This window comes from Hippocampus comes, unplaced genomic scaffold (genome assembly GCF_001891065.2).
Source record: "Hippocampus comes isolate QL1 unplaced genomic scaffold, H_comes_QL1_v1.1 scaffold162, whole genome shotgun sequence".
NCBI classification, from domain to species: Eukaryota; Metazoa; Chordata; class Actinopteri; order Syngnathiformes; family Syngnathidae; genus Hippocampus; species Hippocampus comes.
This window is the reverse complement of record NW_017806279.1, coordinates 234,228-258,283: the sequence shown is the minus strand read 5'-3', so window position 1 is coordinate 258,283 and position 24,056 is coordinate 234,228. Positions and strand designations below refer to the sequence as shown.

General features: G+C 43.9%; 1 protein-coding gene across 2 annotated transcripts in view; it reads right to left on the bottom strand.

Annotated features, from left to right (window-relative positions):
- The window catches only part of LOC109508080 (tankyrase-1), a 49,622-nt gene that overhangs the window by 12,718 nt on the left and 12,848 nt on the right, over positions 1–24,056 (bottom strand). Inside the window, exons 1-16 of one of the 2 annotated variants that reach the window (XM_019857920.1) lie at positions 17,643–17,875; positions 17,408–17,444; positions 14,836–14,911; positions 9,602–9,696; positions 8,774–8,840; positions 8,468–8,654; positions 7,793–7,914; positions 7,609–7,700; positions 7,089–7,167; positions 6,547–6,718; positions 6,325–6,404; positions 5,280–5,425; positions 4,992–5,157; positions 2,949–3,168; positions 1,573–1,682; positions 911–1,099 (exon numbers count right to left, since the gene is read on the bottom strand). In XM_019857920.1, the coding sequence (XP_019713479.1) occupies positions 911–1,099; positions 1,573–1,682; positions 2,949–3,168; positions 4,992–5,157; positions 5,280–5,425; positions 6,325–6,404; positions 6,547–6,718; positions 7,089–7,167; positions 7,609–7,700; positions 7,793–7,914; positions 8,468–8,654; positions 8,774–8,840; positions 9,602–9,696; positions 14,836–14,911; positions 17,408–17,444; positions 17,643–17,700 (1,896 nt within the window). In that variant the 5' untranslated portion in view covers positions 17,701–17,875. Of the gene's footprint in view, positions 1–910; positions 1,100–1,572; positions 1,683–2,948; positions 3,169–4,991; positions 5,158–5,279; positions 5,426–6,324; positions 6,405–6,546; positions 6,719–7,088; positions 7,168–7,608; positions 7,701–7,792; positions 7,915–8,467; positions 8,655–8,773; positions 8,841–9,601; positions 9,697–14,835; positions 14,912–17,407; positions 17,445–17,642; positions 17,876–24,056 lie in introns of those variants that run through there. The other variant, XM_019857919.1, reaches the window with a different exon arrangement.

Below are 24,056 nucleotides of genomic sequence, written 5' to 3'. Positions count from 1 at the left end.
CACACACACACACACACACACACATATATATATATATATATATATATATATATATATATAAAAAGGATTTATTACTGCATTTTACAGTACTGGTAATAAAGTACACAATATCTGTTTGGCTGAGAGAAATAGCGCCTTTCCATCCAGTGACACCGTTCCTCTTGTGCTTTATGGCTGATCGCATCTTGAGTTGTAGAAATCGTGTGACGTCATACGCCACCGAGCTCTGCAAGAGCTTTGTGTATCTTTTTTCATCCCTTTAATTTCTGTATTGCTTGTTTTCACGACGGACGCGGGTGGGCTAGAACCTATCACAGATGACTTTGGGTGAGTGACAGACAATGTGTTTTCTCTTTTAATGTGGGCCAGGTGATCTAGCAGCCCATCTCCAAAGAGATGCTGCAGCGTTCGTTTGCTTCATACAGTGCGCGAGAAGAGGCGGAAGTTGAAATGGGACAACTCTCCACTGTTTGACAATGATGATGTGCTTGCTTGCTTTTGCCTTAAGCATCCGACAGTTGCTGGCCATGAACGATCATCATGCTGCAGCAATCTCCCTATTCACCCAACCAGGTTCTGTGTAATATTTTTCCCCCCCTTTCCCAATCTCACAGACGTCACCAAGGGGTCAGCTTTTGTAGATGAGGACGCCATCGAGATGGCTGTGACAACGGAGTTGCAAAAGGTCATCGAAGAAATCTCCCATGAAGACTGAGAAAGCACTTTCGACTCCAGGGGATTTACTTCGAAGGACAAACCTTGAAACTTGATTTGAATTTCATCTTTTGTGACATCACGCCTTTCTGGCTCACCAATACGTATCACTAAAGTCAGTAAGCCGACAGAAGAGTGCCAAAAAATGGCACGGTATGGATCGCAAAATGGTACGGGGCTCAAGAAAGTTTCGTACTGTTGCCAAGTCCAGCGGCGTCTGTCCTTCTTGGTTCTTCATGGTGGGATCAGCTCCATGGGCCAAAAGCAGAGCGCAGAGTTGCGTCCGCCCCTTCTGCGCTGCCTCATGGAGTGGCGTGAATGCCCATTTGTCGGTGGCGTTGACGCAGGGGTGGTACTTGATGAGAAGGGCAGCTATGTCCACATGCTAGATGTGATCCCGATGGAGAAGACAGAAAAGACAGATGTGGATTAGAAGCAGCCGATAGGGAATGAAATAGATGGAAGTCGAATGGAATACGCTGGTGCCTGGACCTACTCTCTCAATTCATTGCACGTAACTAAGTAAAATATCGCCTCAAATCATCTTTCGCCAACTGCCAACTCATCTAGCTTGCTGGTGCCACTCTGCACTCAGGAGTCTTATTGCCAAATGCACAATGTAGCCTCCCACTGAGAAAGCAGCGGGAGTTGCTAAATCGAGTGTTTGTGGGTCTCTTTGAGAACACACAGACATCCGACCGTTCATTCAACATGTGCTTCAAGACTCTTTTGATCAGAACAATGGCGCTGAGGACTCCAGGAAGAAAAATGATTATAATTATTTTGTTCCCTTTCGACGCTTTGTGCTGTGAAGAATTGAAAATACTTTGTGGGCACACGCGTTGTTGGAATTCTTACCCCATAGGAAGCGGCATTGTGCAAAGGTATCAGACCTCCTTTGTCCTGTGCATTCACGTCAGCTCCGTGCTCCAGCAGATACTCTGCCACCTCCAGGTTGTTGTAGCCAGCTAGACGGTGGGAAGACAAAAAAAAAAGAAAAACGTCAGAAAAGAGTAGCAACATGGAGCGGCAACATGAAGTCAGCCATTCGGAAACAAGAGAAACCATGTCAGCTGCGCCACAGACACGTGAAGAGAAACAAACGAAAAGTGCAGCTGCTGTGAAATGCACTCTCGAAACAAAGTTGGATGGTATTGTATTGATATAAATCAGCAAATTTTGCGCACAATCGGGCAAGCAAAGTTTAGAACAATCCAGCCGGATTATTTGGAGAACAATCTGAAAATGTACGTATTTCGATGTCTGACTCTGGCTACTCGTAGTCATATTTTGTTGTTCTACTTCTTCCTTTCATAACTTTGCTGCTGTGAATTGGGAATTTCTCCATCGCGAGACGAATAAAGGTTTTCTTATCTTATCTTATGAGGCGTAAATCCGTGACATCATGTCACTACATGTCAGCTTGCAATAATAATAACAACAACAACAACTACTACAGGAAGTTGAGCTACACCCGCACAGACCTCCACTATTTGGAACGTCATGGAAATGGGTGTTGAGACCACAAAGAAAGATTCTCCAATCCCAGTAGGATCACATTTAATTTTACACACAGTATATGTTGCAGTTCGACCGCTGTAATTCACGATACACTCGCTGGCTCTGCATACATGCACTGCTTTACAGGTTTACGCGGGTCATCGTGAAAACCATCCTTTTCGTCACGACGGGAGCGTGCATGACATATGGATCTACAAGTTCTTGTGCCCGTAAGGTGCTGAAAAAAGTGGCGCCTCTCAAGATAACTTGGAGATTCTGCATTGATTGTCTATGTGCGTCCCTGAGGGCGCGCAGCCTTTCTTCTAATAGGTTTATGTACGCCCCAAGGACACCGCTATCACTCCCTTTGAGCACACTCACCAGCCACAACATTAGCCACAACCTGCAATGGTTTCCAATATGAGGGCTGTACCAGAAAATCTACCATAACAAAGAATAATCTGAAGTTTTGAGACTGTCACGAGAGTTTTTGATTCAGCTAACTCCCTGTTTTGAGATTTTGTACTTGGTCATCCTGAGGTTGTTTCAAATATTTTAGTTACCTTTTGTCATGGCCAGAACATTATTGAAGAGATTTTAACCGTAGGAATGAGCAACTGTTCACAGATGAAAACTGATAATTTGAGCCATGTGAACTACACTGAGCTCCTCATCTGGGCATCAAAATTATCTAAACACAGATTGGATTCGAGGCTGACTAAATTGACAGTTACCGGCAAGATGCAGAGGAGTGGAGTTTCGTCCCTGCGTGTCCCGACAGTTGATGTTGTCTGGGCTGCATAACTTCTGCACTCGAGCCAGGCAGCCCTTCTTGGCGGCATCCAGCAAGGCCGCATCGCCTCTCAGGAGGTCCTGAATGTCTGTGTCGCCGTCCTTCACCAGATCCAGGGGTGTGTTTCCATCTCGGTTCTTTTTGCTGGGGTCTGCGCCATGCTGTGGACAGAATACAAAAACTCAATGAAAAGAAAAATGGATGCCTACATTGGGCTCGGGATAACATGAGGGTTGAGAATTATCCACAAGAGACAGCAAACATTTCCTTCACTCAAATGTCTCTGCATGTGACGCTTTGAATGTACTATTTTTATGTACACTTTGAAATCTGCTCATTAAATCTGATGTTATAGCACTACTCCCTTGGGGATGCGCGTCTGGCCGTAAAATGTTAGTATATGAATACATTTTTTTGTTTTGTTTTTTTTTATCGGTGTTACAATGTTTTCGCTCCACTTTCCGCGGTTGCTTTTATGTTAATTTAGCACTCACGGATATTGATTCTTGGTCCAGGGAATATATGAAAAGGCGAATATAAAAAAACGGAAGCAATCATAGATGTAACGCTTAAGGGTGGCTGAGAAGAAAAATGTCCAGGATTCATTCTACAGAGGTTGAAAAAAAAAAATTTAACCCGTTGTTTCGTGACGGGATGGCAACAAATGATTTGATAAATGGCTAAATATCATAATTCTGGAACTTTTTCAGGTTTTACACAACTGTGAGATTCCCTGAATATATTTCGGCATTTTCCTTCCAGGGTACTTGTGGTGACGCAAGCGAATGAAAGCGGCTTTTTATTTTGTTCACAACTTGTATACAAAAAAAAAAGAATGGGCAAAAATCATAGCAAACGCAAGAGACAGGAGAAAACCTACTGCTGAACTCAGAGAGAGAACATCCAGAGTCAAGCGGATTAACATAGCAGCCTTGGTAGTGTTACTGTGTGTGTGTGTGTGTGTGTGTGTGTGTGTGTGTGTGTGTGTGTGTGTGTGTGTGTGTGTGTGTGTGTGTGTGTGTGTGTGTGTGTGTGTGTGTGTGTGTGTGTGTATACTCTGGTGCTTAGTGGAAATGAGGCAGCTGATGTCATTTAAAAAGTAGAATTCATGTGGTAAACTGCCACCACACTGGACCAGAAAGCTAACATAATCTTATCAGCATAAGTAAGGACTTGTCCCCGTTGACCAAAGCCCTAAGAAAATACAAAAATGTGACATTTATCACCGAGACTCATTTTAAAGATATATTTTTTCTTTTACTGGTTATTTTAATATCTTTTGTTATCCCTTTCAATCCCGTATTGAATGGCATTACAGTAGATGCTTAAAAGCTATCTATGCTGCGGATCGTCTTTCTGTTCTGCTTGCTTTTCACCAAGCGCTTCAAGTTCAAGGACAAATGAAGCATTTCCAAAACAACAAGTCTTGAGGCACAACATTTCCTGTTGTGACACGGAGTGTATTTGCCCATGTAACCCCCGCCCCCATCCCACTGCTTGGATTCTTTTGCTCCAATAGTTTATGCAGCTCCATATGGCAACATTGAAACGGCGTTGTAAGCTTGTCTGGAGCTCATTCTGAAAGCAACAAAACAAAAAACACATTCGAAAGAGCAACTGCAACACTTGTTTGCATTACTCATTTAGACGGACGTGAGAGCTGGGGCATGACACAACCGTTTGCTCCGATGAGGATCAGAGAGCAGAAGCAAAACAGTGTGCCATTTGAAATAACATTCTAATGATTCATTTTTTTTAAATTGATGAAATGTCAGAAATCGCACAAATCAACCCCCGGCAGTGCAAAAGAAACCGTGACGCGTCAAACTGCTTTTTCTTGTTTTGTTTCACGACTTTGAAAGGTTTGAAAACCACTACTGGAGGTTATCTTTTTGTAAAATGTGTTTGTTCTGCCAACACATAAGACAGAACTGAGCCAGAAAGAGTGTTAATACAGTAACGGTCAGTTTGGGTTTTAATGTACCTTGAGCAGCAGTTTACAGATCTCATATTTGCCCTTGGCAGCAGCTTCGTGCAGCGGCGAGAACTTCCACAGGTCGGCCACATTGACCGAGGCGCCGTGTCTGACCAGCAGCTCGGCTACCTCGTAGTGACCGTACGAGCAGGCGTTATGGAGGGGAACTAGACCGCTGGGGGTGAAAAAAATAGAGAGGCATTATTGAGCTCCTGCCCTATTTGTAGCGATGATCTCATCAGTGGCAATGGCTGCAACGGTGTCAGCAATGTTTATATTTAGGATTTCGTGTCGGACCCTTTGTCCTTGGCGTGCACGTCGGCCCCGTGGTGTAACAGGTACTCCACCACCTGCACTCTGTTGTAGCCGGCCGCAAAGTGAAGAGGAGTGGAGTGCCGCCCTTCCAGATCTCTGCAGTTCACATTCTGAGCCGTGCACAGTGACTGCAGGGAAAAAGGCAAGTGGGACATTTTTTTTTTTTCACCTGTGCAACAAATGATGATTTTTTTCCCCCTTTCTTTTAAAACAAGGTTTCAAGTAAGATGGTTCAGTGCAGCACCCCCTGACTTTGGACACCGGGGACTGATGGTTCAAAACCCGGTCTGGGTGGACAGTAGCAAGCAGTCGGGCTGCGTCAGGAAGGGCATGCGGCGTAAAAACGAGTAACTCGCTGTGGTGACGGCAGACTAAAAGGACGAAGCCAAAAGTCAAACAGCAATTTGTCATTCACACAAGAAATGTTGATGGGATAATCACCCTAATCCTAATACCGAGGCGTACAACAGCAAATGAGACTTTTTAAGATACCTAAGAAATCTAATTTTGCATCAAAGAGGACAAATTGAAAAAACAAATTAACTGAAGCAGACAAACGAAAACAAATCACTTTTTGCCACAGACAAGATGGAAATGGTTTCCATTAAATTCCATATTATGAGAAGGCACCAAAAATTTTACACTGAGATTGAAGCATAAATTAAAGGACAGCAGCATCAAAAAGATGGGTGTCCCCGCTGTTTACGGAAAGTAACTTTTTCACATCTGATTCTATCTGAAAAGAAAACGTCTTGCTGGCAATCTTCTTCATCAATCCGACAACACTAACCCTCGCTGTCGGTGGTTTTACAGCTGATAAGATAGAAAGACACAAATTGAAAATAAAGCCATGAAAATTTGATTCGACTGATATTTTGTTTGAGATGAAAATGATGGTCGGTCTTTGGCGAAAAGTCAGCACTTCAGCCAAAATCATAACTTCGGGCTTTGACAGACCAAAATACATGCTAAGAAATTAAATGACAAAAAAAAAATCTGCAACGACACGACACACAAGCACATTTACCTTGACGGTGTCCAGGTCTCCAGCTTTAGCAGCTTCTAGAAGTCTGTAGTCCACGTCTGAGTTTCTGACTGGCACGTTTTCTACAAACATGAACAGAAGACAAATAATTTGCATACACGTGTAAACCTTGTGACAGAAGAATAACAAGTCATGACCTTCCGGCTTTTCTCCGACTGGAATTGGGAATGGCATGTCAACCAAAACACAATAATGGCAGCATACCATTGAGTATCTGCTGAACAGCCTCATTCCCCATCTGAGCAGCAGTGAAGCCCTGCAGCGACACCAGCGAGGCGTCTGCCCCGTATCCCAGCAACAGCCGGCAGGTCTGCAGATGGCCCGCCAGCGACGCGCGGTGCAATGCTGTCTGACCCAGCGTGTCAAGAGCGTTCACCTGCCAAAAACCTCGGAGTTATGATTCTCGAGGAACCTTGATCAGCATACTAAAGAGCATTAACACAACAAAATAAAACGTTTGTCGGATATTGTGTGTGCCGGTTACCAGGATTAGACATGAAATAGTCAACATAGCCAACACTTTCTAATGGCCGTGCCTGAAACAGCCAACTCTGTAGTCTTGGTGAATGACAAAGCTAGCAGCCCCCCCTAAAGAATTCTCATGCTGCAGGCATGCAACCAAACAACAAAATAAACCAAATTCTAATATTAATTTTAAATGGATTGAGATTTGCAAAAGTCAAGAGACATTTACCAACTCTATAAAAGGTGCAAGTAAACGGAATAAAAGTGTCACATGAACAGACCTTGGCGCCATGTTTCTGCAGCACCTCCATGATGTCATTATGAGCGCGTTCTGCAGCCACGTGGAGAGGTGTCATGAAACTACGAGACGGGAAAAGTAAGGAGGGGGCAAAAATCAAAAATGGGTTTAATGCTGTTGTCGGAGCAATAATCACATTCAAATTGAAATGATCGGAGATGTATCCTGCCTTTCTTTCCTCAAATTAAAAAAAAAAATCTCCCGAATACCTTAGTAGAATGACTGTGACCTGCGCACGGATGAAGAATTGCACCACAATTAAGGTGCTTGAGGTTGTTCGAGCCACAGTTTCTAACGTACATTTTTGACACTGCTTTGTGAGCTCATCCTATTTCCTCTCCACTCACAAACATATTCCAGTTGTAATGCCATTTGCATTCAGGTAGCTATTGGACACCACAGACCTGGTGGCTGACTCCTTACTTTTGGTTAAGTCTGTATTTTTTTTTCTTCTCAGCATCATCATCAACATCAAATAATTAGTGTAATTGTGCTGCACTTACTCTTTATTTTTCTCATTAACATTGGCTCCCTTTCTCAGCAACAACTCTGTCACCTGTTTCCTCTTGGGGTGTGGCGATGCTACTGCACAATGCTAAAAAAAAAATTTAAAAAAACGCACACACGTTAACAACCCGGCAGTGCTATTAAGATCAGCGGGTGCAGTGCAATCGCCGCGGGTCTTACCAGCGCCGTCTCGTGTGTGTGAGGGTGTTTGAAGTTGATGATCTCCAGCGCCAGGCTCCTCTTCGCCTTGGCCATGTCGGCTTCCCGAGCGGCTTGAAGCAGTGAGTGGCCCTTAAACTCATCTACACAGAACACAGAAGATGTCAGCAGAAATAAAAACTGCGAAGGTAATTGCGAGCAACTAGTTTCTTGCGAAGAACACTGCGTAGAGGGCTGCAAAATAGAGAAACGCCACATAACAGAATATCTCGAGGTGGTGGTGGCTGTGGGGTGTGGAGTGGGGCTGGTAAACGGAGCTCAAGCAAAACTACAAAAACTGTATTTTTACATTGCAATGATCCTACAGGGTATCGAGCTTTCACAAATATGAATTCCAAGTTTTGTGTGCCAGCCAGCGGCAAGAGCGGAAACAAGCAGTCATCCCCAAGGCTCCAGAAACATTACAACTTACTATTGAGCATAAAAATTCCAACAGAGTTAAGCTTAGATAAACCCACACGACCAATCAAAAAAAAAAAGAAAGAAAGAAAACACTTCACATTTTAAGGTGTCTCTGAGCTCTCGTATGTTGACCGAAAATGGCCAGAGCAGTCTCATAATTAAATCCTTGCCAGTACTCAGTCCTTATTTGTCAGAACAACGCGGTCGAAAATGCAATCAAAGTTGTCCACTCACATGAGAGCCTCTCCTTGAGCTCAGGGGTGGGTGCCATGTCCACGGAGCTCTTGCTGTGACAGTTGAGCAGGGTGGGGTCGGCACCGTGGCTCAGAAGCAGCGAGCACACCTCAATGCGGTTTTTGGATGCCGCCTCGTGCAGCGGGGTGAACTGCCACAGGTCCATGGCGTTCACGCAGGCCCCGTGCTGCAAGGAAACACAGACGGGTTTGAAGAATGCAACCTGTGAGTTTGTGTGAATCATATGTAAGACTATAAATCGGGACGCCTTGGGAGCCTTCTCCATCGAATGAGTGTTCATGTCACCTTTAGCAGCAGCTCGGTAACTTCATAGTGTCCATAGGAGCAGGCGTTATGAAGCGGCACGAGACCACTGAAACACATAAATGAAAAATATTGGATACTGTATGTATTTGTAATCTGATGACTCTGGAGAAGCTTGACAAAATCATGTGAGCACAGCAATTCTGCCATACAATTTATTAAATGAAACGAACCGCTGAGACACGGTGTGTAAGTGATACACGGACTTTCAAAATGTGTGTGACGAAATCACTCAGCCAAGTAAATAGAGCAATGGGCAACACATTTTGCGGAAAATCAGATGAATTATCAAAAGGAGCAGGGCTTATTTTATTATGGGCTTTTTCAGCTCCATGACTTGAAGCAGAGTTAACTAAATGTGTCTGCGGAATAACGCCAAGTCTTAAAATTAACGTTGTCTGACCATTAGCATTAAAGAGTTTGTGCAAAGTTTGTGCAAGCTCTGAAGTCACACAAATACTGATACTAGTGCTTAACAACCCCAACGAGATGTGTCATGGATGGTCCAATAATATTAAAAAAAAACAAACAGTAAAATCGAAGTTGCTCTGAAAATGACAATCGATTCACTTTATTCTAAGAGTATACCATGTGCATGACGTGGACAATTTCAAGTAGTTTTTTTAATAAGTCGTTGCCTTAAAGAGATTTGGCATGCTGTGGCTCAAACAACAAACTTGTTGATGAAGATCGTGATGGCCAAAAAAAAAAAAAAAAAAAATTGGCTTAATTAATTATTTTTTTAGCGTTTCCTTCCATTTTAATATCATGAGTACATCTACACTGCTTTGTTGGATTTGTACAACATACCCCTTGTCCTTGGCGTGAACGTCTGCTCCGTGCTGTAGTAACAGCTGAACTATCCTCACCCTGTTGTATCCTGCTGCTAGGTGGAGTGGAGTGGACTGGGGGGGAGACACAAAGAGGGCAAAGGTGAGCGGGAGGAGGCTGCTTGAAACACGTATGGACATAAAGAAGAGGCAAACGTTAACTGGCGTGCGACGGCTTAGGGTCCTGATTTCAAGAGCGTTGCTCAGCCAGGTGTTTTCTCATGGCAAAAGTCTGCAGTTCGGGAAGTTAGTGTTCCGTGCCCGAACCAGACTGCGGTGATAAAGAATAGACTTCCGCCATAAAAAAAATGATGAAAAGCTGCGGTAAGAAATGCTTTAAGACGGCATACAGATGAGACACTTCACCTGGTTGTGCATTGTCTCACGAAAGGCTATTCTTGCAAAAAGCTGGACAATTACGACAAAAATAAATAAATAAATAAATAAGAATAAAAATCAAGGATTCATTCAAATTAAAAAGTGATGACATAAAAATACATTTCACAGCTGCGCTCAAACATCTTAGTTTGAGTGACTTGTCAATTATTCATGACACTTTGCTTCTGTGATGAAAATTATGACTCTTATCTTGAAAACCCCACACGGATAAACTCATACCTCAAAGAACTATTGTATTTTTACTCACACGTTGTCTGGAAAAAATAAAGATGCAATTAAAAATGACTAGATGAGGGCTACACACCCACACTGGATGGTAATTCAGCCATTTTTGTTTTGATTTTGATGGAACCTGGTCCACCGCGATTGGCTGGCAACCGGTTCAGGGTGTCCCCCGCCTATTGCCTGAAGACAGCTGGGATAGGCTCCAGCACCCCCCGCGACCCTTGTGAGGATAAGCGGATCGGAAAATGGATGGATGCAACCTGGTCCAAGTGGGCATTTGCAGTTTGATGACAAATATTTAATAAGAAATCTTGTAACCTGCATTATGTTTTGTAAATGAAGCCCGTGAGGCAGAGTTGAGGCCAAGGCCTTTATGTACAAGATGTGGCACAAGCATTCGTAAGGAGCAGGACATGTGAGTCATCATCCTCATTGTAAATGCAGCGTCATTTGCGTGCTTGTGTGCGTGCGTGCTCGAGCGCTCGCGCGTGGGTGGGTGCGTGCCTTCCTGCCCGTGTCCTTATCGGCACACTAAGCTTGTACAAATGTGTGTAAAGATTGAATCAGATTCGGAGTGGGTACATCTTTCCGTGTTATCTCCCGGTAACACGGATGTACTGTTGCATCACGGCAATGTCAGAATGAGGAGTTGAAGTCAATCTTGTCTTGCGCATGTATTCAATGAATGTAGATGAGCCGCCTTGTAGTCCCGTAGTCTATATTTTGATTTTCTCCACAGCAACAAGCTTTTATACTTGTGCTTGGCAAAGGCAAATTGCAGAGCAGGATTGGGAATGTATGTGTGTGTTTCGTTTATATATAAGCCAAACAAACATTTCAGCCACTACAACAATGCAGCTGGCAAGGTTAAGGTCAGCTCAAGCTGTTAACACATGATGAGACCGCATTATTTGCTCTCATCTTGCAATAACAGATGTAACATCCAGAGAGGGATTTGTGAAACACGTGGACAGAAAATAAAATATGCCAGGAAAATCTGGAATAGGAGATGAGAGGAAGGAACCCTGTCTGAATGTCTATTAGGTTTGAACAGATATTTTGAATAGCGACAGATCGCATTTTCCTACTGGCGCTTTCTTTTTGGGCTTGCTGCGTGGCGGGCAGAAAGGCTTCAAATGCAGACTGTGAACAAAGGCAATCAAAAGGACACCTTCTCTGGGCTGGTTTTAATCATCTAAAAGCTTTCGTGCAAGCAGTCACTGGTGGAGGAAGGCGAGCACATACCGTGAGAGAACTTAGGGCAGCAGGGGAAACGACGTGAACGGTAAGCATCAGGCCAAGCTGAAAACACTCCTTTCTTTTTCGGCCTTTCTGTGTGAAACTATCCATTTCAAGTCCTTCTCAACAGAAACGTGCATGCAGACGTGATGACTCACACAAGCATCGAAAAAGAAGTTGAAGAATTTCAAGAGAGTGACTGAAAATGGCAGTTACCCAAAACATGAAAGACAAAACAGTGTCACTTCCTGCTTTGTTGTGCCACCGCATTGTTCTTCCTCTCCCTTGCCATTGGCTCTGTTAAATGCACCTGTCAACACGTTCTCAGGACAACAATGACTGCTTGCTTCGCTGTCAGCACTTGCCCAAACAATGCGATATGATAATATCTTGGAGAGAGAATAATCGTTGGCTCCCTTGGGTTCTTGCGTCGAAGTAGGATTACAATACATCATAGTGTGTGATGTCAAGCAACAATTCCAGGAGGTAAAACAAACCCATCTGATTATTTCCCCGCCAAATGAATACTTGATATCCATTTTCTGAACCGCTTTATCCTCACAAGGGTCGCGGGGCGTGCTGGAACCTATCCCAGCCGTCTTCGGGCAATAGGCGGGGGAAACCCTGAACTGGTTGCCAGCCAATTGCAGGGCATACAAAGACGAACAACCGTCAGCGCTTACACTCACACCTATGGGCAATTTTGAGCAAGGCAAGTCCCGCTGCAACCTAAGATGAAGACAACCACGAACAAAACGACCCGCGTCCTTGACGTTCATGACGACAATTTCGGTATCGTGACAACAATAGCTTTGACCAGGGGTGTCAAACTCATTTCACATTGTGGGCCACATACGGACTCGGTAGATGTCAAGTAGGCCGAACCATTAACATCATACCATACTCTGCTATAAATAACCAAAATATCATGTCTTTCCTTAAAACAATGTTGTCTTCTACTCTGATCAAAACAGTGTATCCCCTAGCGGATAATCAATGAATTGCATTTTATTAAAAATATTCATTCTGTGTCTTTAATGCATTTTTTTGACTTTTAAATTATCCTGCGGGACAGATCGAACCTCCTTGGGGGTTGGTTCCGGCCCGTGGGCCGTATGTTTGACATCCCTGGTTTAGACCAATCAGTGGTCCAATTCAATCTAAATATATGAAATGCTACATCTGGGTTACCGTAGCGTCCCTTTTCCTCTCACTTCCAGCCATTCAACTTGAACATCCCCCATTTTCCAAACCCTTTCCCACAGAATGATTGACACGCAAAGCGCTTTTTCATGACAAACAAAGAACACTGTCAGTCGGCATGGCGCTCTTTGGAAGATAAGCGCTCGTAATAAGCATTTGAACGTGTCTTCAAGCACAACGATCTTTGTTTACTTTTGTCTACCTGGCTGTCAATCCATCAAGACACTTTCTGCGAAAACAAGACAATGCTAATTCCCGACAGATATTTGACGTCATATGTGGGATGTGTTTGCTGAAAGATAATCTGCGATGAAAGTCTGCCAGTCTTGAAGGGTTTAAGAAGGGAAACATATTGTGTGTGTCTTATTCAGCTGCGGGATTAATAGCCTCCCGTATCGGCCCTCAATCACATGAATACACACACACAAATATTCATGTGTGCACGATATTGATGGCACAATAGCTCAACGCGGCTATAACTTTTCCGGGAAAGGGAGAAGACGCGTTACGACATAAACAGGAGCTTCCCAGACGGAACTCTGGTTCATTAAGGCTCTTGATTTGTGTGTTTGTCGACATCATGGCGATGAATGCGTTTGGATGAGCGCGGCAGCGCTTTAGAGCCTCGGAACAAGTTCCCTCGTCATTTATAATGCCGGAAAAACGTCACTGTGAGATCCGGTTGTAAATTCTGGTTGTCTGTGATCTTGTTGAGTTGTCTTTATATTTATTGCAGAATAAAGTCGGAATTTTGATTCATCTTCGCATATAGTCATGGTCCATAAATATTGGGACGAGCAACACAATTCTCATCTTTTTGACTCAAGATGATGTCATTGATGTCACAGAATATGAGCCTTGGTGTGTATCTCCGTGCAGTACTAGCTGCGAGCACAGCTTGAGGCTGACAATGATACGTGTCAGTCATCTTTCTTTGCACAATGTATCTATACACATTAAGGACGATTTCCTCCGTAATTCATGCTCGCCGCGGAAAATAATCCCCATCAAGCCATTAATTTTTACCCCGAAGACTATAAGAAGGATAAAATTGCACCGGCGTGAAAATATAGATGCCATCTACTCTGCATGGTTGCTTTTAGTCAGAGCAATTTAAAGAGCAATGGAAATGCCGCACGAGGTCATTTGAGAAGAAGTTTGGACTGGGTGGATACCACGCTGGAGCTTTGCAGTCATCTAATTCAGCCTCATTGAGCGTCAGCTTCCCTTAGTGAACCCTTGTCCTTGTGTTGTGGATTGCGGAGGCAATTTTATGAAGCTAATCGACCCACTTCCTGAAAGATGATGGCCAGAGATGATGACATACAATTACAGGTACGAACCTGCCCTAAATATGAGCAGCCTTGGCTCAATCATACCCACCGGTTTCGGTGTCATTTAGTCTGTGCGCTTCCTTATCCCTACGCCGGATTGTTTAAACCTGTTAGTAAGCCATTCAGTGTGAATCAGAACTTCAATTTTGGACAACTCGTCCTTTCCTGTTCTTCTGCATGGATGAATTGACATTCTGTGTGTTTGATTTTTGGGAGTGGATTTGGCATTTGGATTCGGGATTCCAACCTGCAAGTGAGTCTGTTGTTGCTGTTTCGGTTATTTCGATTTTGAAGCTACTTGATAATGCCACATTATCTTGTACACACACTTAAGATATCCTTTATTTGTCCCACACTGGGGAAATTTACAAATTTACAATTTACTTGCACTTGTCATGAAAATAGGCATTTCATTCATTCACCCTCCAAATTGCTTATCCTGATGAGGGTCGCGGACATGCGGTGGGGCACACCGCAGGGCTTCATGATTACATTTCAGTCAGCAAGGCGGCATATTCGGATATTTAAACTAGGGCTGGGCGAGATGGCTGAAAAGTGGGATCACGATATAAGTATTTCATATCAGTTGATATTAATAATTATTGATTTTTTTCCCTTAACTCGATAAAAATGAGAAAAGGTATTATATGGGTTAAAGATAAACTATAGTAACTATCCACAACAACTATCCGTCCCTTTCAAAAATGTCCAGTGATAAAACTAATTTTCAAGCAATGTGCATGTTTTTGTGTATTTTGTAATACAGTGTGATGTCGCCGAGTTTTCTTTGTGTGCGGCAAAGAATTGTTCTTACCTTGCGGCCGTCGCTCGCGTGGCAATTGACGTTGAGCGGTGTCAGCAGAGCCATTAGCTTCTCCTCGTTGCCGCTCCTGCCAACGTACATGCGCACACATTAAAGAGCATCGGCCACTGTGGAGGATTAGTGCTGTACCTCAGCGGGAGAGCATGGATGGGGTGGCAGGTGGGGGATTGGGTTGGGGGACGACGACAATGAGATAAGAAGCCTGAAGGACTGAGGGGAAGAATTTTCATTTGTAGACTGGCAAGATTTGCGTGTGTGCGTTTTAGTGTGAAAATGGCAGCAGAAAGGCCGCTCCAGAAGACACGCCTGGAAGAATGAAGATAATGTTCATTTTTCTGATGGCTTTCTTGGTTTGTGGGCTTACTGCCCTGGCATTGCATAACCAGAGGGGAGAGTTGCCATAGCAGCAACCAATCAAATTAGGATTCCTGAAGAAAATTACTGTTGCCTCAATCTATTAACCATATCTTTTTTTTTTTTGTCCAGACGCATCAGCCTTGTTATTGTTTCCAACTTTCAGCGCTCCTCTTCACCTCGACCTCTCCACGTAGCAGCATCGTCTGCTGTAATTTTCAATCCATCTCCTCTCATCCTCACGAAACAAAAGCTATTCGCCAACCTCTTCCTTCTTTGGCCAAGTTACAACATCCCATCGCCCCCGCCACACAAGCTGTGATATTTATCTGAAACATCCGATTCATCATTTATTCTAAATTTATCTTATACGCCTGACCCTGCGTTATTTAATCACACAGCATGTCTACATTATTTTGGTGAAAATGAATGTAAGCTACTTGACCAGGATTGCAATACTTTGTGTACCGAAACACACTACCTGGTCATTGCAATGAATTCATGCAATACTGTAAAGTTACATTCGCCAATGATCCGATCAAAATCCAGACAGAGGAAGTGAGCCGAATCAGCCTGACTTGTCTGTGTCAGTTCATTTAAGTTGAACCAGTTTTATAAGCTGCCACTTCAACTTCCATGCCACTGTGCAGTGATGATACGTGGGCCAAAAACAATAATAACAATAATAATAATAAAAATAAGGCTAAGAAACAATATTATCCCACTAGTCATGTGTGGGAGTTATGCTACGAAGTAAAAAAAAGTTCCTTTGAAAAACTGAGAAAAAATATTTGTGGGGCGAGTTAGTGGCTCAGCTGTTAGAACGACATGTTGAGACAACCTGCTGACCCCATATTACAGTGCTCATCCACCCGCACGATGCGAGAGAGAGAGAGAGAGAGAGAGAGAGAGAGAGAGAGAGAGAGACCAAGCACAACAGTAAAAGTCAACTTCTTGTGCCGCCATGTGCACATCGCTACCATGCTGGTCCCCTTCTTTTTGACAATGTGGTTCACGGAGGTGTCGAAAGTGAGCAGCACCTCGTCCATGTTGGTGATGTGGTTGGGCTGGATGTGTTTGTCGGCATTCTTTTGACAGCAGTAGAAGCGGAAGTTGGCCAGCTCGTAGTCCGCCGGAAGTTGCTGCGCCACAGTAGTCCTTGGATGGATAGTTGGCGCCGTTTCATAAAACGAAAGCACCAAGACGGACCTCCTTGAAAATGTTCGATTTTCGTTTCTTCTGCAAGCCTTTTTGCCCTCTGTGGAATGGTGACTGTAGAAATGCTTCTCCCGACTGTTCTTTGACTGTGAATCCATTGCATGAGTTGGTCTTCCAACTCGAACCATGGATATTCCGCTTCGTCGTCTTGGCCAGGGCGAAACTCGTTCCCCCTGCTTCCTCCAATGGCGAACCATGGATTTGTTTATCTTAAATACTCTCGCGGCTGCTCGATTGCCATGTTCCGCCGCGTAACTGATCGCTTGAAGTTTGAACTGCACTTCATCGGCGTGTCCCTTCTTAGGTGCCATTTTCCGGGGTCCAAAATTGGTTTTGCCCAATGCACGTATCCACCGACTGGTGGGCGTGCCTTTAGTTTTTCATCAACCAGTCAATGCATTTAAAAAACGTTGAATGATATGACACGATTAACACATGACAGGTCTTAGATTGAGACAAAAGCTGCTCATCTATAGGTTACATTAGGGTCAACTTTTTCTCATTTACTTTTTTAAACTGACTTTTTTTTTTTCCTGCAAGACTGCTTCATTCTCATACCATTTCAACTTCAGATTTTTCCACACAGTTGTACTTTTTCCATTCTTTCTCAGTGTGGCCTTAAAAATCCTTTGCATCACAGAAAGCATGCCACTTCATCGGGGGTAAGGTGTTAAATGAAGAGAATGGAACAGTGCAACAATAAAAAAAAGACACGGGGAAAGGTAGAGCAAGAGGCAATATGAAGGCATAAAGAGGAAACCAGTCAAATGTTAACGTGCGATGGATAAGGAGAAAAGGGAGGATGCAAGATGGGGGAGACCCATGGGAGAATAGCGGGGAAGAAAGTACGACTCGGATGAAGGGTGGGCGTCAAAGAGAGGAGAGGACACATCATGCATGGGTGCCATAAAGTTGAAGGAAGCAGGAGGAGGCGGAGAGCAAGAAGAAGAGGAGGAGTAGAAACGAAAACAAAAGAGCATCTGGTACTCACCTCGCTGCCTCCAGCAGCTCATCCTTCTTGTATTCACCTAGATGGTTACAGAAGATCATGATGTCAGTCAACTGGTCGCGAACACACATACGCATGTACACATGAGAAGAACACGCACACAAAGACACACACGTAGACACGGGAAGGATCTATCTATCTCTGGAGAGAAGGAGCTCTCTCAATACCCCCCACCCCTTTGCTCTCTGCAACTTGCACATTCCCGCTCAGTGCGCACCCCTCTGGTTCCGGTTGCCGTGACGATGCGTTGCCGGCAGCGACCACAGCGTGTTCATTGTTTCGGCGAGGAGCAGCCGACTGGCACACGCTCTGCCGCTGTTCGTCCGTGCATCCGTCCATCCATCCCTCGCATCCCCCCCCTTCGTTGTTGGTATTGCTAACCGTCCTCCATCATCCCCCTTCTTGCACGCGCCGTCTCCCTGCTTTTGTCTCAAACCTTCCCCCGTAGGCTCCGGAGGCGCTGTTACCGTCAGGAAACACAACAGAGATAAACAACCCCCTCCCCCTCCCTCAGGCTCTCTCCAGCTCGCACTCTCTCGTAGCCATGCAGCCCCCCGCCCCGTCCCCCACACCCCACCTTTCCCTTCTGACGGCCATAATATAATCGAGATCCCATATGTGCTTTGTGCATGGGAATTTGCAGCATCACTTGTTTCCTTTGTGCGTGAACCAAACGGCTCTCCCGTTATGCTTCACTATTACATTATGCATTGCCAGCAATTAAAAATGAACGGATACGACTGGTCTTGGGCGAGGGTGAGCACCATAATGCATCTCATAGCTCTCTAATGCGAGACAGTTTTGACTGAGCATGAAATGGAAATGTATACTTGGGAGGACTGAGCTAATTACAAGCCAGGATAAAAAAAAAATGGAATGGGCACAACAGCAAAAATGGCAAATCGAGGAACAGGCTCAATATAAAATAAGTGCAGCAAATGAATACAAATATAAGGCAGATTGTGGGAAAAAAAAGTTTCTGACCCACCGACGTACACTAAAAGGAGTACATTTATCAAGGGGAAGAGCAAATCGTGGCGCAACACATTTGTTTTTGGCAATACATATTTCAAGAGGCCATCTCTTGCAGAATGGTGACAAGACTATACCATTTTGGATTGTGGGGCTGGTGAAATGCTTCCAATGGTTTGTGGCTCAAACAACAAGGAAAAAAAAAGAGATCTCATTGATGTATTTTTAAAACCATGACACACCCTATTTATTTATTTACCCATTTATTTATTTATTTATTTATTTATTTAGCCGTACATACTAGTCAGCATGCTGATGATGGAGGCAAAAAAGCCCAAATTAGTACCTCCACGAAATGAATTTTCAACCAATTTTTTTTTTCCAAGTGCGTTCTTGCTCGGCTCACATGCGACCCCTCCACAGTTTCATTCTAACTTCAGAGCCGAAATAGATTTTGCCTCAAGCCACTGAGCAAAGGGTTGTGCACGTAGTGAGCGTTGTCTTTTTGTCAGCGGTCGTTCAACAGGTGCAAAGACGTTCCCAAACTGTTGTGAATAGTTGCAAACAGTTTTTCTTGCCGCTATCAAATTTTGAACATGGTTAAAATTTCTTTGCGAGAAAAAAAAACTGTGTTGAGACCATTAACATTTTTGGCGGAAACCCGTGCACACGCACGCACGCACGCACGCACGCACACAGAAAAGGAACCTTGTCAGGCAAATATGATGGAGCGACATAAGAAGAGACTGAGCAGGATGAGCTTTATGTAGCAGACGGACGGGTGGGGTCGGGTGGAAAGCAGAGGCGCAAGGTTACAGAGAAGGGAAAGCGGGAGGTGGGAGGGGAACAAAGGATTTGCAGATGAAAGAGAGAAGAGATGATTAGGGATCTGGGAGCTGACATGCATGGATTTGACACAGTATAATTCGTGTTAGCCGCGCGAGTGCAGAACAGTATGACAGGACAAAGGGGAAGTGAGAGAAGAAATTGAAAAGTATGAGTACAAAAAGGAAATGAACAGCGTGAGATCAAAAAAAATTTTTTTTGATGGAATAGTTTGGAGGGTGGCCCACAAAAAGGAAATGAACAGCGTGAGATCAAAAAAAAAATTGATGGAATAGTTTGGAGGGTGGCCTGGTGTTCCAGTGGTTAGCACATTGACCTCACAGTGCAGAAGTACCGGGTTCAATTCCAGCTCTGGCCTCCCTGTGTGGAGTTTGCATGTTTTCCCGGGGCCTGCGTGGGTTTTCTCCGGGTACTTCGGTTTATTCCCACATTCCAAAAACACGCACGGCAGGCAGATTGAACACTCAAAATTGCGCCTAGGTGTGAGTGTGAGCACGGATGGTTGTTCATCTCTGTGTGCCCTGCGATTGGCTGGCAACCGGTTCAGGGTGTCCCCTGCCTACTGTCCGAAGACAGCTGGGATAGGCTCCAGCGCCCCCGCGCGACCCTTGTGAGGATAAGCGGATCGGAAAATGGATGGATGGAATACTTCGGAAATCATTCGAACAGTGAGACCATCACATCCCGGCACCTGAGCGCAACCTGGTGTTTGGCCTTTCCTGTTGAACAGGCTTTTGAGATTCCACACAATTCAACTTTAAGAAGTTTATGATTTGACTTTATTTGACATAAAGTGCAGTGGTTTCATGCGCATGAAACATCATCTGCTGATTTCACTTTTGTATTTGTCACGTTCATCCAAATCAGTGTTTGCCAACCAGGACGACCCATTGTAAGCTTCAGTCTTAATTTACTCACAAAAGTGTGGAGTATAGCGACCGCTGCCCCTTTCCCTGAACACCGCACGGGCGCACAGCAAACCAAACAGGTCTGCTACTTTGTGAAGCTTTTCTGCAATTTGAGAGCGTGCACCTCAATCCATATGATCGGTAATGGAATGGGTATGAGCTGATCTCACTTACGCGTCATCGGTAACGGAATCGGCAGCATAAAACACTGACCGGAACACCCCCGTAGTGACGATATCTAACAATCGCTTGAATTTTCAAATCCAGCTGTGACTCTTGGTAAGCAGTCAAAAAGATTTCTGCGAGCGGAATAAGAGGAAATCGAGGACATCAAAGACACAAACGAGAATTGCGATCGTCCCTGTGGAGGGGAGAAAAGTGACTCGGTTATGTGGTTTAAAGTGTACTGCTACGGTTAGGGTGAAGGCTTTTCACAAAAATCCGACATTTTATGGAATAAGAGAAAGTCCTGTTTAGACATGTTTTGTCATCCTCCCCCTTCTGAAAAGTAACATCATCATGGGAGCACAACATCGGCGATACACATTCAAAATGAAGGAGTTTGGAAGGGGAATGTCTTGCTGTGGGGCCTGTGTGGAAGACTTTGATTTGAAACTTTTCCTTTCCTGAGCCTCTTTAACGCCTAAAGCAGTGCATCCACCGAGGAAGTTTTTGTGTTCAGAAACAGTGATGCTGCCACATAACAACAACAAAAAAAATAAAATAAAATAAAAAATCAGTTTGGGCATCCAGCAGTACAAAATAGAAAATGTTGACTGGAGATTAACAATCACAGCCAAAATAAGGACATGATCTTGGTGTCCTCGTTGAGTCGGGCTGGCGAAACACAGAACCAAACATATGAAAGGAACAACACTGGATTTACTTGCTATCTTCTTATTTAGAGTTACTATGCCACCAGAGTGAAAAATACGACTTTCACGTAGCATATTTAGCCAATTATCAATTGCACGTTTGTTTCAGGACCGAGTTCGATTTTCAATGGTAATTCAATCTGCTTTCACTTTTCCATTTTGATGTGCACGAAATTAGTCTGCGCTTTTTCCCCTCCCGTTTTTGATTTAGTTCATTAATCAAATTCTGTCAGCCTACTGCAGAGTGGCCGCTTGCCTTCACTAACTGACGCGGTGTTGTGGAGCCGAGCACCCATGTGGAAAACTAGGCAATTTCGGCTGCAGGAAATGGTGCTAAAATGGGGACGAGGCAACTTCGGAAGTGCATCACATCCACACGCGGTGTATATACATAAGAGATTTTTCAAGCCTGGCCTTCGCTGGTATTTCATCTTGTTTTCGATTAGAAAGCAACAAAACAGAATAATGCATTGATCCTGAGGTGTGAGCGCCGGAGAGAGTGTGAGCGGAAACAAGGTCCAACTCGTTCATCACGAGAGACTAATCGAATAGCAGTCACTATGGTAATCAATGAGCGTGTCAGTGATTAGGCCAAGAAGGATGCAGGAATTCACTTAGTCTGCTCTGCGCAGGTGAAAGCTTGTCTTTTTGCTATCTTTGCTGTTATCGCATGGACGTCTTCAAGATTTTTTTTTCCACCTCTGCATCTATCGTACATTAATCACACACCTTGAGTCTTAAGAATACATTTGCATGACAACAACCAATTTTATTTATTTATTTATTTAGATGACACCGACTGGAGACTCACTGACTTTCTCGTTTGCTGCTTTTCCACTGCACGGAGAAGGTACAGATTTAGAATTTGATGCAGAATTTCACCTCGAGTACAAAACAGGGATTTAGTTTCTAAAATGTAGGTGATGGTTCTTGGTCACATTTGCAGCAAAGAGCTAAAACTGTGTCTAGGTGCCCCAATGTTCAAAGCAGTCCTCTTGCAGTGAAAGGCTTTCAGTGTTAGATAATTGCTGCTTTAAAAAAATAAAAATAAAAAACCTAACGCATCTCCATTCCAGTTCCTCTATGTCTGAATAATCCCCAAACTCTTCACTTCTTACCCCATAGTGCCCTACAGATGCTAATAGCATCCAAAGACCTATTCCTATGGCTCATCAAATATTCATTACAGCCCGTTAGTTCACATAGCAAATAAAAAAAACAAGACCTGACCTTTCTAATGATGCCAGGCGAAAAATAAACATTCACGTTTTCATCACAGTGAAAATGTGCGCGGAGCTCAGCGGCGACGACTGCTTTGGAGGGATAAATCAGTCACAGCATCACAAATAAACTTGAAACTTGGTTATCCTTTCTTGGTTCGAGATGTTTTCTGTCGGGCAAAGCATTCGGACTAACTCTGTGTTGCCGATATATTTGAGTACGGCATGATGGTACAATAGTTGATTACGTAAGCCCCCGTTTTAGCAACTTCACCTGAGACATTTGCGGTGTGGATTTAACCAGCCATATTTTATTCGATGGTCTACCACTTTGACCATCAAAAGGAATCTGTGACCTTTACTCTGCAGTCTATCAGCAGCAGAATGCTAAAAATGTCCCACAGTTACAGCCTTGCACTTTCTAACCCAAACTGAGCAAGACTCAAGAGAAAATGAATCAAGACATGCTGGAGAACACACAGGCCTGATAGTAGCCCCTCCCAAAAAAAAAAAAAGCCTTTCCGACTGAAATCCAAAGAAATCTAATTTCGCTGTTAATCCCTCAATTTAGATTTATTTCAAGGACAAAAAGATTAACATAATACCAAGACATAAGATGCTTTTCTTGTAAAAATATTCACACAGCAGCAAGGAGAGCAAAACTGGTCAAGTGGCGATGGCAAGCGTCTGGAGTGGCACTTTTTTTTTTTTTTTTTAAACAAAGATAAACACATCCAAGTACTGGTTTAATGGGCCACTTCATCGTAGACCAAATGGAGCCTTTTGCAATTTGAAAGTGTACATTCAAAAAATAAAAGAAGGGGATACCGCAAATGAGATTATGAGACTCCCATTGTTTTCATACACAGCTACCAGGGTGCCTAACGTGCAGGACAGCACTGAAAAACACAACTCCCGAACATTTTTTTGGGAACCCTTTCATGCACCAATCACCATAACCCGTAACCTGATAACAGAGAGGCTGTCCACTATAGTGACCGCTGTCCCTGAAAGGGTTAAATTCTTTCAAGGTGTAAAGGTTTCAAACGGTTTTGTTGCTTGACATAAAAGTGCAAAAACCTCATCTTGATTAAAAAAAAAAAAATCTGATCGAGGCCTTTGTGTAAATTTATGTTGATGCTGAAGAAGCTCTTCTACGAATAACAATCGGGAGGTAATTAATATCGTTAACGGACTTGCTCTGCTTTGTCAGTTTGTGTGGTTTATCACTTCCACTGCAGGGCTTGTTGACAGAAAACCTTCATGGCTCTAAAAATTGAAAATTGAACACCAAATCCACGTGATGGGGGATGGGCAGGTTTAAAAGCCTGGTCGGAACAGCCGTACTAGAAACGGTGCCTTGTCGTCTCTGGTTTGCCAATGGAAAAGCAACTGATCGGCTGTTTCACCCTTTGAGGGACAGCGGTTACTACAGTGGACAGCTTATCATGTTATCAGGTGACAGGGTGCATGAAAGGGTTAATAAAATCCTGCCGAAGATTGTGAAGATGAAAAGAGAACCTTTTTAACACTTATAATAATAGCGATAAAAGGAAGCTTAAGGGGAAATTGGCGGAGATAATGCAACACTTCCAATAGTGTCACACTGCGATTTAAAGCGGATGATTGGGGACTTTTCGGTGAAGGGAAGGTGACAGAGGAAAATAGCAAAAATGGGTGACAGCAGTGGGGGCGCATGAGGATAATGTGTTTGAAGACAGGTGAGTGACATAAAAGGGGCTTATGGTGGGGCTGGGAGCACTTGCGAGTTCGAGTTCGTAGTCGAGGGCGCGCGCGCACACACACATGC